Source organism: Lithobates pipiens, unplaced genomic scaffold, assembly GCF_037356315.1.
Source record: "Lithobates pipiens isolate NorthernLeopardFrog02 unplaced genomic scaffold, aLitPip1_a1.2 Scaffold_8, whole genome shotgun sequence".
Taxonomy (NCBI): domain Eukaryota; kingdom Metazoa; phylum Chordata; class Amphibia; order Anura; family Ranidae; genus Lithobates; species Lithobates pipiens.
The window spans coordinates 589,229,528-589,244,760 of NW_027507903.1; the positions used below are offsets into that span (position 1 = coordinate 589,229,528).

At 44.8% G+C, this 15,233-nt stretch overlaps 1 protein-coding gene across 1 annotated transcript in view; it reads right to left on the reverse strand.

Moving 5' to 3' along the window:
* Positions 1–3,399: 3,399 nt before the first annotated feature.
* The window catches only part of ZSWIM4 (zinc finger SWIM-type containing 4), a 32,045-nt gene continuing 20,211 nt past the window's right edge, over positions 3,400–15,233 (reverse strand). Inside the window, exons 6-14 of the mRNA XM_077470454.1 lie at positions 13,601–13,777; positions 12,394–12,717; positions 10,872–11,009; positions 10,440–10,700; positions 9,813–9,948; positions 9,569–9,723; positions 8,682–8,845; positions 6,795–6,876; positions 3,400–6,697 (exon numbers count right to left, since the gene is read on the reverse strand). Coding sequence (XP_077326580.1) covers positions 5,820–6,697; positions 6,795–6,876; positions 8,682–8,845; positions 9,569–9,723; positions 9,813–9,948; positions 10,440–10,700; positions 10,872–11,009; positions 12,394–12,717; positions 13,601–13,777 — 2,315 coding nt within the window. The 3' untranslated portion in view covers positions 3,400–5,819. The remainder of the gene's footprint in view (positions 6,698–6,794; positions 6,877–8,681; positions 8,846–9,568; positions 9,724–9,812; positions 9,949–10,439; positions 10,701–10,871; positions 11,010–12,393; positions 12,718–13,600; positions 13,778–15,233) is intronic.

Sequence of the window (15,233 nt, forward strand, 5' to 3'; positions counted from 1 at the left end):
TAGCAGCACTCAATCTCAGCTCATTGCCAGTAGACACGACACCTGGGAGCTAGAAATCTTGCCGATTGATAAGGGATCAAACACTTATTTCACTCATTAAAAAGCAAATCAATGTATAATTTTTGAAAGGCCTTTTTCTGGATATTTGATATTCTGTCTCATTGGTAAAATAAACCTACCATTAAAGTTTTAGACTGATCATTTCAGTAGTCAAATGTATAAACTCAGCAGGGGATCAAATAGCATCCTCATCCACCTCACACTACCAGTATAAAGCATGCAAGAAAAATGGAAGCAGGGCCCCAAAAGAGTTTCTAAAGCCAAAATGTTAATTTATGTTTGGAGAGAGTGGCAAGGGGATAGAAACCCTGTCAGGTTTTTAGGGCTGTGTCCTTTTTGGCAAGATTCGCCCTAGATATGTTCTAATGATCACTGGGGCTGGCCATACATGGATCTAATTGGGGCCAGTTCCTGATGTTCAGTAGTTGGCCTTGTTGCCACCTCCCACCTTCTTGGAGAAGAGAGAATGTCTATGTGCATGTCCAGTTTAAAGAGATGAAGCAAAAGTTTTGAGCTGCCACCAGGCCAGGAATGAAGGTAAAAATTTCCAATCTGACACTCGTTTGGGTGACATCTAAGGAGGGATTATCTCCCACGATCTACAGGACATTAAGGGAAATCTCCCCAATGGGGTGGGAAAACTGCCACCCCCCCCCCATTTAACCATTCCTTACTCCATCCACAAGAGGGGGAAAAAAAATTAAATAAAAACCACACCTAAAGATCATTTAAAAGCTGGCCATACATTAGACTTACCTTCGACTATGTAGTGCAAGGACCTGGAGTTGTAATTCTCTCAAGCAACACATCTGCCGTCATTGAAGGATTCATATCCACTTCAATGACCAACTGCCTATTCATTTGCTCATACAACAGATGTGTTTTGGCCAAAAGGGATGTAGATACGTTTCACAAAGCCAGGCTTTATTCACCCTCCATTGTGAATCACAGAGCTGCCGTTAGTCATGCAGACACATGGATGATGGGGTGGAACAGATACTCTTGAATTGTTTTGGGGGATAGAAGGCTTGGTTCACAGCTACAGGTATCATGCTTTTTGCAGAAAAGCACTAGTCCATTTAACATTGTTGCCTATGGGACATGTTCCATATACACTACATTACCAAAAGTATTGGGACACCTGCCTTTACACAAACTTTAAAGGCTTTTAATCCATAGGGTTCAATATTGAGTTGTCCCACCCTTTGCAGGTATAATAGCATCAAATCTTCTGGGAAGGCTATCCACAAGGTTTAGAAATGAGTCTATGGGAATGTTTAATCATTCTTCCGGAAGTGCATTCATGAGGTCAGGCACCGATGTGGACCAGAAGGCCTGGCTCACAGTTTCTGCTCCAATTCATCCCAAAAAGGTGTTCTATTGGATTGAGGTCAAGCCAGTCAAGTTCCTCCACCCCAAACTTACTATCCATTTCTTTAAGGACCTTTGTGCACAGTCATGTAACAGGAAGAAGCCATCCCCAAACTGTCCCCACAAAGTTGAGAGCATGAAATACTCTTGGTATGCTGACCCCCTTAAGGAGTTCCCTTCACTGGAAATAAGGGGCCCAAGCCGAACCCCTGAAAAACCCGCATCATAATCCCCCCCCCCCCCACCAAATGATTTGGACCAGTGCACAAAGCAAGGTTCATCGAGGTTGGGCGGGCCAACTTAATATTGAACCCTACAGACCAAGACTGGGATGCCATTAAAGTTCATGTGCGTATAAAGGCAGGTGTCCCAATAATTTTGGTAATGGTGTATATCAGGGCTCGACAAAACCCGGGCGCCAGGTCGCATTTGCGACTAGAATTAGCAACCTGGCGCCTGGGGCAGCACAGCTGGGGGTATCCTGTCTCCGTGGACCCTCCCCCAGCGTGATAGTGTCGGGCCACGCCGCCGGTAATTGAGCCCCCGGCTTTGAGGCCTTCTGTGATCCTATGGTTCCTTCTGGAATCTGGCGCTCTTGTGGTGGCCGTTGGAATTACAACCAGCAATGCTAATGGAGATAGATATCTATCCAAGTATAAATAAATTTCTTTTTATTCTAAAAACCCTAGAGTAAAATGGTGGTCGTTGCAATACTGTCTGTCACACCATATTTGCACAGCGGACTTACAAGCGCACTTTTTTTGGGGAAAAATAATTTAATAAAAAACCCAACATGTCATGCTTCAAAATTGTGCCCACTCATGGAATGGCGACAAACTTTTACCCTTTAAAATCTCCATAAGCGACGTTTAAAAAAAAAAAAAAAAAAATTCTACAGGTTGCACATTTTGAGTTACAGAGGAGGTCTGGGGCAAGAATTATTGCTCACTCTACCGATCACGGCAATATCTCACATGTGTGGTTTGAACATGGCTTTCATATATGCGTTCGCTTCTGCACGCAAGCTTGGCGGGACAGGGCGCATTTAAAAAAACATTTTTTTTCCTTATTTTAACTTTTTTTTTTTTTTTAAAAGAACAGTGAAAAAAAATAAGTGTGTCACTTTTATTCCTATTACAAGGAATGTAAAAATCCCTTGTAATAGAAAAAAGCATGACAGGTCCTCTTATATACGAGATCTGGGCTCAGAGACCTCACATCTCATATTTACACTAAAATGCAATTTAAAAAAAAAAAATCGTCATTTGAAAAAATAAAACAAATAAAATGTCCCTCTAAGAGCTATGGGCAATGACTTGGAGACGGGGGGGCGGCGCTATCTTCCCCTCACTCGTCTCCATGTCAGACCAGGGAAAGGTCCAGATCGCCGTCACGGACCTGGCTCCTAACTTTTAGCTGGCTCCTAGATTCCAAGCAAATTTGTCAACCCCTGGTGTATATGCTTTTCTTTAAGCGGCTGCATTTTTGGAAAGGGCCAGACTTTAAAAAGCAAAATGGTGCATTTTTGGTTCAATAGACTTCAATGGAGAATCTGCTGAAAAGCATGTAGTGCATTTTTTGCTCCAATTTTAGTGCAACTTGCATTTAAAAAAAAACGCAAAAGGCACTGCAGAAACGGATCAAAAGCCAAAAACGGCATAAAAGTGTGAACCAAGTCTAAGTACCTACTAGTCAACGTAGGTGAAATTTACTAAAACTGGCGCAGCTGTGCATAGTAACCAGCTTCTAACTTCAGAGGGTTCAAATAAGCCCATTGGTTATTATGCACAGCTGCTCCAGTTTCATTAAATCTCCCCCATAGACGCAGCTCTACCATTGCTAGGAAGCAAAGATTTCTTGGGAAAAAAAACTCAGTAGCTCTATCACTACACTATACATAAAGATCATCACGGAGCTTTTCAGCAGAAGCACAGAATCCAGAGAAATCACAAGTCAGCAGAACACAGGTTTTCTTTAAAATGTATTTGTCGTCATTAAAGTATTACAGAGCAGTCAATAAATAAAACAGCAATAAAGTCATCATTTTTAATAGATCAGCTCCCTCCCCGACAAAATTATATTAATCAGTGAGTCGCTTTCATATATTAGGGGATTTAAACCTTCATTTGAGGGAAACTTGGGGGAGGGCAGAGAAGTGTAGAGGCCCTCCCCCGAGGAATGGCAGAAAAAAAAGCAAAAAAAAAAAAAGTAGAGTGCAGCGCTGTGGAGATACCAAATGGACAGCTTGTATTTTCCTGAGTTATATCATCAGCGACATATTATATCTAAGCGATTTGGAAATGAGAGGAGGATGTTGAGGTATTAAGCAAGGTCACCCCTCCAAAAATCAGTTTTCAGTGCTACCGAGACTAAAATTAGCCAGTCTCCTGTGATTTCTCCCTATCCTGAACGGTCTAATAACATGGGGTGGTTCCGTCAGTGTTAATACATATACATACACACAGAGTAATATACACAGCAAGCTGACCACCAGAAATACCTTCACAGCAAATTTTGGTCAACCATCAATCTCCGATCTACTGCCACTCCACGGAAAACACAGGCTGTTCCAATACAACGGGAAGGACAGGAATTAGGAGGCGATCACCTTAGGCCTACTCTCAATGGATGGCAGCCATTTTGTCTTAAAACAATGTGTACAAGGATGCAGCCTTTCAAATGAGGACATAACTGAGCCACAAAATGGCCTCTCACTGACGTATGCACCCAAGATTACTTGGAATGACAAGTTTACCTTATTACAAGGTATTCTGCTTTTTTGGTCATTTGTTTTAGTTTTTCTTTAAGTCTAATCGAACATAAGTGCCCATTAAAGAAGAAGTATCAAACATTCTGAGTTGCTCCTGTCCCCCATGTGGCAAGGTGCACGTAGGATTTTGGCCCCATCACTGTCTTCCCATCCCATGCACCCAGCAGGGAAATATTTGTTGAAGGACGCTTGCCTGGGACACCAGGCGTTTTTCAGTAACACATGCCGTTGCTAGGAATGCAGGGGAAGGAAGGCCATTGGTTCTCCTGTTACACCCCTTGGTCTTTGCAAGCAGAGATAGGCTTAGCTGATCCACCACTTGGCAAGCCATCTTCAGTGGTTGATAGGCCTTGCTGCCTGCATCCTGACAGTGTCCTTGGTTGCTAGGATGCAGGCAGTGTCTCCATGGTGTGTGAGGCCTGTCCTCCTGCACCATAGCAACCAATGACACAGATCAGCTGCCTGCACCCTAGCAACCAATAAAGCTGGAATGCCAGGTGGCAAATTTAGTCAAGCCCGTGGAAAAACAAACAGGAAAGGTGCAACAGCACTCCTGTCAGGTGCGCACACAGAATAGGCTTTAGTAACACTCCCAAATTGGGATTCTGTCAGGGAAGGCATTGGAAAACCAAAGATTTTCTTCACATTTTGATAGCTGTTCAATGGAGAAGCCAATAGAGAGGTTTAGATGTGAATGTATTTAATTGTTTTAATGCTCATGAAAGTTCTACTTTAAAATACCGGCCCAAGCATCAGTGACCATTTTGTGGGTTCAGGCTAGATCCAGCACATCTGTGAAGGGATAACTAAACATGACTCACAGTATAGCCAAGCTACTTCATGTTTAAGTGACAAAACTAATGGGAAACGACCAGTGCCCATACCCATCGGGCATGAGCCGATCCTGTTTTTGCGTGAAAAAAAAATTCAAAGCCAGCGTCATACAAAATGGCTGCCTTTGGCTTAATACTTGGTTCAAGCCTGTTAAAGCTTAGCTACGCTATAGATCAGCTGCAGCGTTTTGGAGTTAAGCGGTGGAGATGTTTCGCATCCAACACGTATAAAACAAAACAAAAAAAAAAAAAAAAAGACGCTTGATTAGATTACAGACTTAATCATACAAAAAAAAAAATTATATATTAATAAGTTAATACAGAGATTCCTTCAGAAATAAATATATAAATTCTGCTCTTTGCAGATCGCTCCACTGTCCCGCACACGAATGCGCCCACCTCCTGTGCTGTAGGGTACACAGGATTTCTATGTTAAATACATAAAATGTCAAAGTGGGCCACAGACTGGATTTAGTTCCTGCAGTTGGGAAGAGGAGAGGTTTCACCAAATATTATAAATAAATATAAGTTATTTAACAAAAAAAAAGAAGCACAACTTCACCCGGAAATCCCAGGCGATTTTCTTCAAAATTAAGTTTCCTTCAAAAAACTAAATAAAAAATGTCTCCACCTGCAGGAAGGTCTGTCCAATGGAGAGATACGAGGTATGAGGAACCTCTCCCCTACTCGTTTACCTGGACCCTTGGTGGGGGAGCAGCAAGTCTTTATTATTTATTATTATTATTTTCTTTTTTAAAACGGTGGAAATCGCCTTCATTGTTTGCTCAGCCAAATCTTTCTCTTACCAAAAGCATTAATTTTTTTTTCCCCTTGTAAGTCTGCTTAAGATTATCCAGAAACTGGGAAAACTGCCGGTGCCCGTCTGGTGCCAACATGAAAGTGTCTCGTGCCTTGGCCAGGAACTCTATAAATTCACCATAATGGCGCGGGCTGATGTGTGTAAGACGGGAGTGCGTGGTGCTGATGTATGCTCCAACGGCGGCTTCCAGAAGCTGGCAGAGGGGAGGCTTATCAGCCCGGGGTCCGGTTCCTCTGCCCCGTGAGGCATTAGCAGCGGAGAGAGACTGGGCTAAGCCAGGAGGGGCCAGGCTACAACGCCGTAGTATGTCAGAGAGGACTGGTGCGCACTGTACACTTTTGATCACTAGGGGCACCACGGTGCTCAGCTCCACTTTACCCAAAGAATGCGCCAAGGAACAAGCCCACAGGACGTCGCTGACTGCTGGATGGGAGTCCTGGCTGAAGCCAATGTTTAGGTTGGATAGGGCCAGCGTTGCAAGGGTAAATGCCCTCATTGGCAGACCACGGTGCTCCATGTAACGGGCAACGGTGAACAGGTGAGAGTGGGCACCAGGGCCAGAGCTGGCACTGTCCAATACGATTTGGTAGGCTGCCTCAAATGATGTGTGGTCCTTTTCGCACAGAGTCAGAGCAGGCAGTGCGCAGCTCTGTGGGTCCTTCATGGCGCACTGTAGGGCGAGCGCCCGGGCACACGAACATAGTTCTTCTCGTTGTCTGGGGTCCGTGCTGAAACGGAGGAGGGTGGCGGGGGATGTACAGGACACAGCGACGATGCTTGTGGCTTCTATGGGGGTGAAGAGGGTATACCAGTTCTGCATGATGCTAATCAGAGCCTGTGCCCCTGGAGAGAAGACATGGAGAGAATAAAGGTGTCAGTTATGATCATCGCACTGAACATAAAGGTAAAGCCATGCATAAAAACCATCGTAGCCTCTTACCAATTTCTGTGGCACACGACACCAGCCAACGCACCATTTCCCTCCGCCTCCACGTCAGAGTGGTCAATGTCATCCTCATAACCTGAATGGGACAAATCTCATTAGCATGCAGTTTATTTAGCTTAAAGAGCGTTCTTATAATAGAAATAATGTCCGACAGGAAAGCACTGCTCACACAAGTTGCATTTTTTTACCAGGTTCAGATCTTAAAGCTGGAGTACACTCCCATGCATGACATTTACCTATAGGTAAGCTTTATTATAGCCTTACATATAGGTACAGTAAAGATCTCCCAAATGTGCACCATTTAGGGAGATATTCATTTTTGATGCAGCTGTTGACATCACTGGCCCATGCGCTCTGAAGGAATGGCATACCATGCAGTGCCCTGTGCCATGAACGCCAGCGTTACTCTGGCCATTCACACAGCCCGAGTCCGCGAACCCGAAAGGAAGACCAGGTGAAGATGGAAGCACCTTCAGCAGCGACTGCACGTCTCTGGAGGACTTCGCTTTAAGGCAAGTTTCACATAATGTACTAGTATGCGATGCATACTAGCACATTATGACTTTGCCTTGCAGGATAAAACAAACAAAAAAAATAAAAAAAAATAAAAATAAAAAACACGTTTACTACTGCTTTGAAGGAGACGACTTCGTTCTTTTATTTTACACGAGTTAAGACATCAGTCTCAAAACTACTCCAAGCACTCTACTGCGCCCCAGATGTTAAGCTATGTCTGCACTGCGGTTTGTCCACAGCATGGGTGTATGCGTGATTTTTGTGAGTTTTGCCACCCCCATTTACACCTATGCAAATTGGATGAGAGTTTCCCCGCATCCAATTCTCATAGTAGGAGAATGTGACTGGCTCCCTATGGAGCCGGTTCACATATCGCCGGGGCGGCTGCGGAGCGCACTGCAGAAAAAACGTGTGCGTGTTTGGCTCCGTTTCAGGGCCGAATTCAGGCATAGAATTGGGCCCGATTCGTCCGTGAAATGGGGAACAGGGACGCACAGCCCTCCTGTGCGTTCCGCAGCATATTCTAGTGTGAAGCCGGGCTCAGGCATGTCTCAGACTTTAGCGGGTCATGCAGGACTATCGGTGCACTTTCAGAAAACAGTTAACATAATAGAAAGTCTATGGGACTGTGGCTAAAATGCACAAAAAACGCAGAGCTCCAATCGTTACACTTTACTAATGGATACCACTAACCCAAAATCTAAGCATTTAGGCCTCTTTTAGACAGACCGATCAAGTCCGCCTGCCAATTTTTCAAGCAGACCCCTATATTGCCCTCTATGGAGCAGCTGATGTCAACGAACAGGAGTCCTTTGACACCCACCAACATCCGATTGGATAGACGGCCTGTTTCCATCCGACAACCCATAGAGGAGAGTGGGCTGTGTCCGTGTCCACTCTGCATCAGTGGAGCAGGCACAGACCTGTCAGCCACCTACTCAGTGGGGATCAGCAAATAAATCCCCTGCTGTGCTGGCAGGCTCCGCCAGTATGAAAAGGGGACCTTATGTTTTGCTTTCTACACCTGCCAAGTGGATAGCTGGAAAAAAATAAGATGATAGAGATCTAGATGATAGAGATATTTGCCTGGCTGAAATAGTGGTGTCACTAGTCAGCAATTCTGAAATAAAAGCCTTTGGATGAGCATAAGCCAGGCAACTGGTATTTTTAAAAGGAGTTCAATGGCAGTCTACTGACTTTTAACATGTCTTTTGAGGCCTTTTGCTTTAACATACATTTCTGGATCCGCCATAATTTTAGGACCACCATAGCTACTACAGTTCTAGTTATTTTACACCAGTGACATCATAGCTCCATACTATACATCCTGATAATTCTCTCGCTTCAGAAATGTTGCCCTCTCACCTGTAATCCCAGCTCCAGAGAGATGTTCAGCAGGGTGGTGTCAGGAGGAGAATTGGGGGGTGTTGCAGTCTTACAAGCGTCCTGGGCCAGCTTGAAGAGCAGAGCTGGGGAGTGGATATGTTGCTGGATGGAGGCCAGGACTGTGTGAAGCCACTTAGGATCTCCTGTGGAGGAGGAAAGAAGAGAATGAGCTACTGATTGAAAGTTATGTAAAAGCATCACTAAAATATAAGGACACCTACAATGACCAGCAGCGTGCCTCATTGGTTCAGTCCATCAGACCACACTTCTAGTTAAAGTGGATGTAAACCCTTACACATACCCCGTAAAGGGACTATCCTCAGGTGATACACAGATTAAACAAATCTTCCTAGAAAAGTTCTGCCGGTTTATCTGCAGTCTTAACTTCTCTACATACGTTCAAAGTGCAGAATTTATAAAGCTTGTCTGAGCTTCCAGAGAGCAGGGGGCAGAGCTGAACTTGCACTCCCCAGAGCTCTGACAGCTGATTGGAGGCAAGGGACACAAATAACAAAAAGGAACAGAGCTGAGGCCGACAATCTGCTGGAGATCCCTCCCATCACCTTTTATCACTTGGTGTCAGCAAAAATTGTCAGACCTAATTCGTGCTGATAGAGGAACGAAGAAGCAGACAGAAATGACACTTAGTGCTTTTAATTGAGACAAGCACACACTATAGAAAACTATAGAGGGATATGCTTTAAGATTTCATGTTTGGAGGTGTACAACCACTTTAAATAACTGAAAATAGTGGAGTCAACTGTCTGGGCAGTAAAAACGGACCACCTCATTTGATGTCAAGGCACTCTAGAAACTAAATAAACCAAGATTTTAGCTCACGTGTGGATATCGATCAGCAAATTTACCTTTTGCGGTAGTCAACATGGCTGATGCCAGCTCACACTGGCGTGTCTCCAGATGGCCCAAAATAAACCAGCGGGGAAAGCGACTGGTCAGCATGGAGTCCAACGGCATAATGTCCGAACCATGAGGAGGAAGAACTGACTCCAGCACAGGCAGCCTTGAACAGAGAAGAGATTAAAACAGTCACTCACATGAAAGGACTAGCAGCGAAGGACAGATCAGTCACTGTTTGCACATCACACTCACCTCATAGCTCGTAAAGCAACGCGATAGGCCAAGTCAGAGTCATGCGGAAGTAAAGCAGTAAATAGGAAGCGAGCAAATGTATGCATGGGAACGCTCTCTCTATAGATCACTTCACCGAAACCACTGAATGGACCACCTTGGGACACAAAAAAAAAAACTCTTTAGTATGCATTCAAACAAAGCAATACAATACAATATAAAACAAAAAAAAAAAAAAAAAAAAAAAAACACACAAACACACCTTTATCTAAGTTTCAAGTTTAGGGACTAAATACGCCAAGATATTACTCTCCCATTAGCCCCCCCATCACCACTTTTGGTTGGATCAGGCACTCTTGAAAAAAGGAAAAAGCTTACATAGGGTTTGATTTGCTAAAACTGGAAAGCGTAAAATATGGTGCAGCTGTGCGTAGTAGCCAGTCAGCTTCTAATTTTAGCTTGTTCAGTAAAGTTTTTTTTGTCAAAACACCTGGAAGCAGATTGGTTTCTATTCAGAACCGCACTAGATTTTGCACTGTCCAGTTTTAGTAAATCAACCCCATAATGGCCTAATGCATGTCGAAAGGCCCACCACAAAAGACTTATCCCTCGTAAGGACAGACTTTGTACCACTGTTTTAATGCATACCTTCTAAAAGCAGCATTGCCTGCTTCCGTAGGACTTGCACCAGCCTCTCTCCCATTTCCAATGTTCCCAGCAGGCCAATGATCTGTTCTTCACTTCGCACCAGCTTGTCCTGTGCATAGAGTCCCTCCGGCATTGCTCGTTGCTGCCCCAAGCCCATGAGGGCCACTTCCAGTGCCAAGCAAAGCAGAGACTCTCCAGACTGGGATCCTCCAAGAACTGGGACATGTTGGTACATAACCTTCCTCTGCTCCCCGCCTATTTCTGAAAAACAAACAGTGTCAGCATGCTCTAAAAAAAAAAAAAAAAAAATGAAGATGCACGAAAAGATCTCCGATATCAGCCAACTCAATTCTATTTATCTGAGGTCACAACTCCATATCAAAGTTTTATGAATTTTATTATCTCATGGAAACACTCCAAAAAACAACCTACCTGGGAACGGCGCTGGTGCTTCATCTTCGGGCAAACTGGCTTCTAAGAAGGTCTTGCAGAGACAGCCGATTGGATCCAGTGGGTGGCCAATCCAGCCCTCCAGATTGGTAAGAGTGGTGCTACCCTTCATCTGCAGTTCTAAAAGCAAAGAAGGCGATCAGAGGTGGACCTGAGAAAGTATAATGTGGTTTTCAGAAACCAAACGAAGCACCAGTAGGAGGGCTTTCAATCAAAAATTTATTGAACAACTTCCTCCAAATCTCAGAATATTAACTAGAAATCCATCACTATATCATGTATAGCAAAGGTTGCTTATTTTCAGTGCATCAGGAACTTTATTAAAGGGGTTGTAAAGGTAAATGTTTTTTCACCTTAATGCATTCTATGCATTAACGTGAAAAAACATCTGACAGTCCCAGCGCCCCCAGTCCCCCGTTTTACTTACCTCACCCCTCGAAGGTCACGTGCTCGTCCCCCGACGTCCTTTCCACCGTTCAGCCTGGCCGCTGATTGGCTGGAGTGGATGGATGGAAAGCAGCGCAGCCATTGGCTCGCGCTGCTGTCAATCACATCCACTGACGCGGAGAGCCGGGGGTGGGGCCGTGTGATACAGCGAGCGGCTATAGCCGCCGGCTGTATCACGGGAGCGCACCCGCAGAGGCTTCTCACCATGCGAGGGAGCTCGCATGAACGTGAGAAGCACCTGCGGGAGGAAGCAGAGACAGCCGCCGAGGGACCCCAGAAGAGCAAGTTCGGGGCCACTCTGTGCAAAACGAGCTGCACAGTGGAGGCAAGTATAACTTTTTTTTTTTTTATAACAAACATCACTTAACAATCCCTTTAATGTTCCAATACCAATAAAAAAAAAAAAACCCACAAAAACATCTTGAAAACTGCCCACAGATTACTCTATCAGCAGATTCCCCAATCCACACAAGTGAGGTGGAAAGAGGAATGCTCCCCATTGTATTCTGACAAACAGGACTTCTCCACACTGATCAGCAGCTGCAGCCACTGAGCGACAAACTTTTCCCCCCCAATATTCCTGTTCAACAGAAGTCGACTGTCAAGCAGGAACAACCTTACCAGATGAATTTCGATCCATGTACCTGCTCAACCAGTTGGATTTTAATCAGTCTATGGCCAGATTAAAAAAAAAAAAAAAAAAAAAAAAAAAAAAAAAAAGGAATGGCCTGTAGACAGAACCCACAGCTTGAGTTTTCTGAAACCTCCCACAAATTGCCTTTTGTACATCTGCTCAGACAAAATTAGAGGGTGGAGGTTGGATCAATCCCTAATTGGTGCTATGGAACAGGAATTGGAACAAAAGTGATGTATACTGGATGGTGTTTTTTGCAAGATGGCATGATAGGCTTATGAGGTGCATTATGGGAAGACCCAGAGGCATGAGGTCACTGAAAAACTAGTCAGTTCAGAAGTCCACCTTCCATATAGCATGTGCCCAGTGTTTAGTGTGTTAGTGCCATGTCAGAATTACCATCCATTGGTCATTCCCTCTCACCTTTCCTCTGCTGCTTCAGCCCCTCCATCTGATGCTGCCGTTGAAGCCTCATAGTGTTCACCACAGAGACAGCCAGCCTCAGAGCCTGCTGTGGATACCCGTGGGACCGAAGTGCGTCGACACGAGCGCAGGCCACAGGGAAATGGTCTCCAAGCCATAGCGGACGCCCTTGAGGGTCATAGGACAGCTTGTCAGTGTTGTTCTTTACACCGGCTCCTGAAGCAGCGGTCTCTCCGATCAGCACTTTCTGTAGGTGGGGGTCATTCCAGCGCAGCTCTCCAGCCTTCAAAGCCCGGGCAAAGACCGTCTGACGGGGTCCCGGAGCTGCAGGCAAGGCAAAGACATATGGGGTAAAATTAACTGCAAATCGTCACTTTTAGGCTTTACCTAATCTTTAGCCTTTAAACCTCTCTAGATGCACAATCCTGTGAAAATGCAACTGCCTCTGTCCTGATAACCAAACAAATAGGGGGTGCCGCTCAAGGCGCCAGTTTGATCCTTTCCTGTAGTACACTGCTGAGTGCTGGCAAGGACAGAGCTCATCCCAACTCTAATTATACAACAAGGCCCTATGTGCCACACATCATTGCAAGACCCCGGGAATATGTGAAATTACAGCCTCAGCCCGGGATCCAGTCAAGCCACTCCCCCAACAGGGGTTAATTCAACCCCAGAAGTTAATTATGGGCCTCTTTTCTGAACTCAATCTTTAACTTTGAATTTGGCTGAATTTTTAAAAACAAAGGGTAATCAAAACACCCATTTGAACCCCATACTTAGAAAAAGCACATAGGGTAGTGCATTGCTAAAATATATTTTTATTTATTTATTTTTTAAATGTGCCATCTGCAACAATGCTGTTTCAGCCTTAAAAAATTAATTATATAATATTACACCTTTGAGGGTTAAATATGTAATGTATTGCAGTCTTCTATATGTCCAACAGATGGCGATCTCGTCTTTTTTTTACATCATTCAGTTGGTGGTTTACAGAATTCCCATAATTTAAAGCCTTGACTCCACCCTTGTCAGAAAGCAGCTTGAGGTTTCAATCCATCAAGGCTCGCTGCAAAGCAAGCTGCTCCCCAAAATAAACCCAAACCAATACAGGTATAAAATGATCTAAGATTTTGTGTCTGATTAGCCTTTGTGAGAATCCTATGCTAACTTTTACTCCACACATTACATCCTGCACACGTAGAAATACCTTGTCCTGCAGTTGAAATCTGTGGCATTGTTTGTGTTCCTGGTCCATCCAGGGAATAGTTCCCCTCTTCCAGAGGACAAATGTCAAGTGCGTTCCATCGTCGGAGCAACTGCAACCAAGACTCCCTCTCCTCTGGACGGCAATGTGGGCTGAGAACCACACATACCCACAATGCACCTGACCGAGGAGAAAAAAATAAAAAAGGTAAAAATGAATGCAATATTCACAAATACATAATGCAAAGAAACATGTAAAGGGTATACAGTATGCTGAGTGGCATAACAGGAATGCATTTGCCATTGTTCATTGCAGCCTTAGATCTGCCATCATGAGCCATTCTATAGCTGTAGAAGACAGACCCATAGATATTTTAAAATGGTTGGTTGAACTTTACCAAAAGAAAAAAAAAAAAAAAAAGTGTATGTAGTCAATTGCCCTTGCTATAGGTATTAAAGTGGAGTACCACCCAAAAGTGTAATTTCCGCTTTAAGGAGTCCTAACCCCCTAACATGCCATGGGGGGGCTAGACGCTTCCATCTCTCCCTCATCTTTTAGGACACGTCACAGGTCCCAGATTTGCTGGGCCATTCAGGACAGCGCAGCATAGCTCACGCATGCACAGCTGACACCCGGGTGTGAAGCCGCAAACAGTCGCAGCCAAGTGCCCACACTTGCAAGCTCGGTGTCGTATCGCTGGACCGTGGGACAGGAGAGTAGGCATTAAAAGTCAGCAGCTACACTTTTGTAGCTGCGGACTTAAGCTGAAAAACGAGTGGAACTCCACTTTAATTCAGGCATACTTCCCATAGCCTGGCTGAAAAACACAGAAGGCATTATCTCATCCTGCCTAGTTGCTAGGACATATCCAAGACACTCCCAGATAAGTCACCCACGTGCACCCTTTTTCCTGCTGCAGTATCACCGAGCTCTGTGATACTGCGACAAAGGACTTTGTGAAACACACACACGTGGGGTTTTGAGAGCTCGCTCCTGAGCAGTAATGGCCAAGAGTGTCTTCACAACAAGGCCGGTGCAGGAAGACAAACAGATTTTATTTTTAGGCCAGGCTTCAGGAAGAATGTAAATGGCCTACACCTATAGCAAGGACATTATTCAGAGCTTTTTGTTTTAATTTACAGACGCCCCTTATCTGCATAGGCAGTTATTTGGTAAGCCCGGGTTCACACTGCTGCAACTTGAGCATTCAACATCGCATAACAAGTTGCGCCCCATGAACGGCAATGGAGCCATTCTAATCAGAACTTGAAAACCGTTTCTGCGCTACTTTTGGCGAGACGTCAGCATGACTTGCATTGACCTCTGTTAAAAGTGGAGTTCCACCCAAAAATGCAACTTCCACTTTTTGGATTCCTCCCCCCTCCAGTGTCACATTTGGCACTTTGGGGGGGGGGGGCAGATACCTGTATAATCCAGGTATTTGCTCGCACTTCCAGGCATAGATAGCCTCAGAATCCGCGGTTATCTACGCAATGTCCGGCCCCCACCGTCTTCTGGGAGACACGTCCCAGAAGACAGCAGGGACCAGCGAGATCGCACGCGACTCGAGCATGTGCAGTAGGGAACCAGGCTGTGAAGCCTCAAGGCTTCACTTCCTGATTCCCTTACCGAAGAT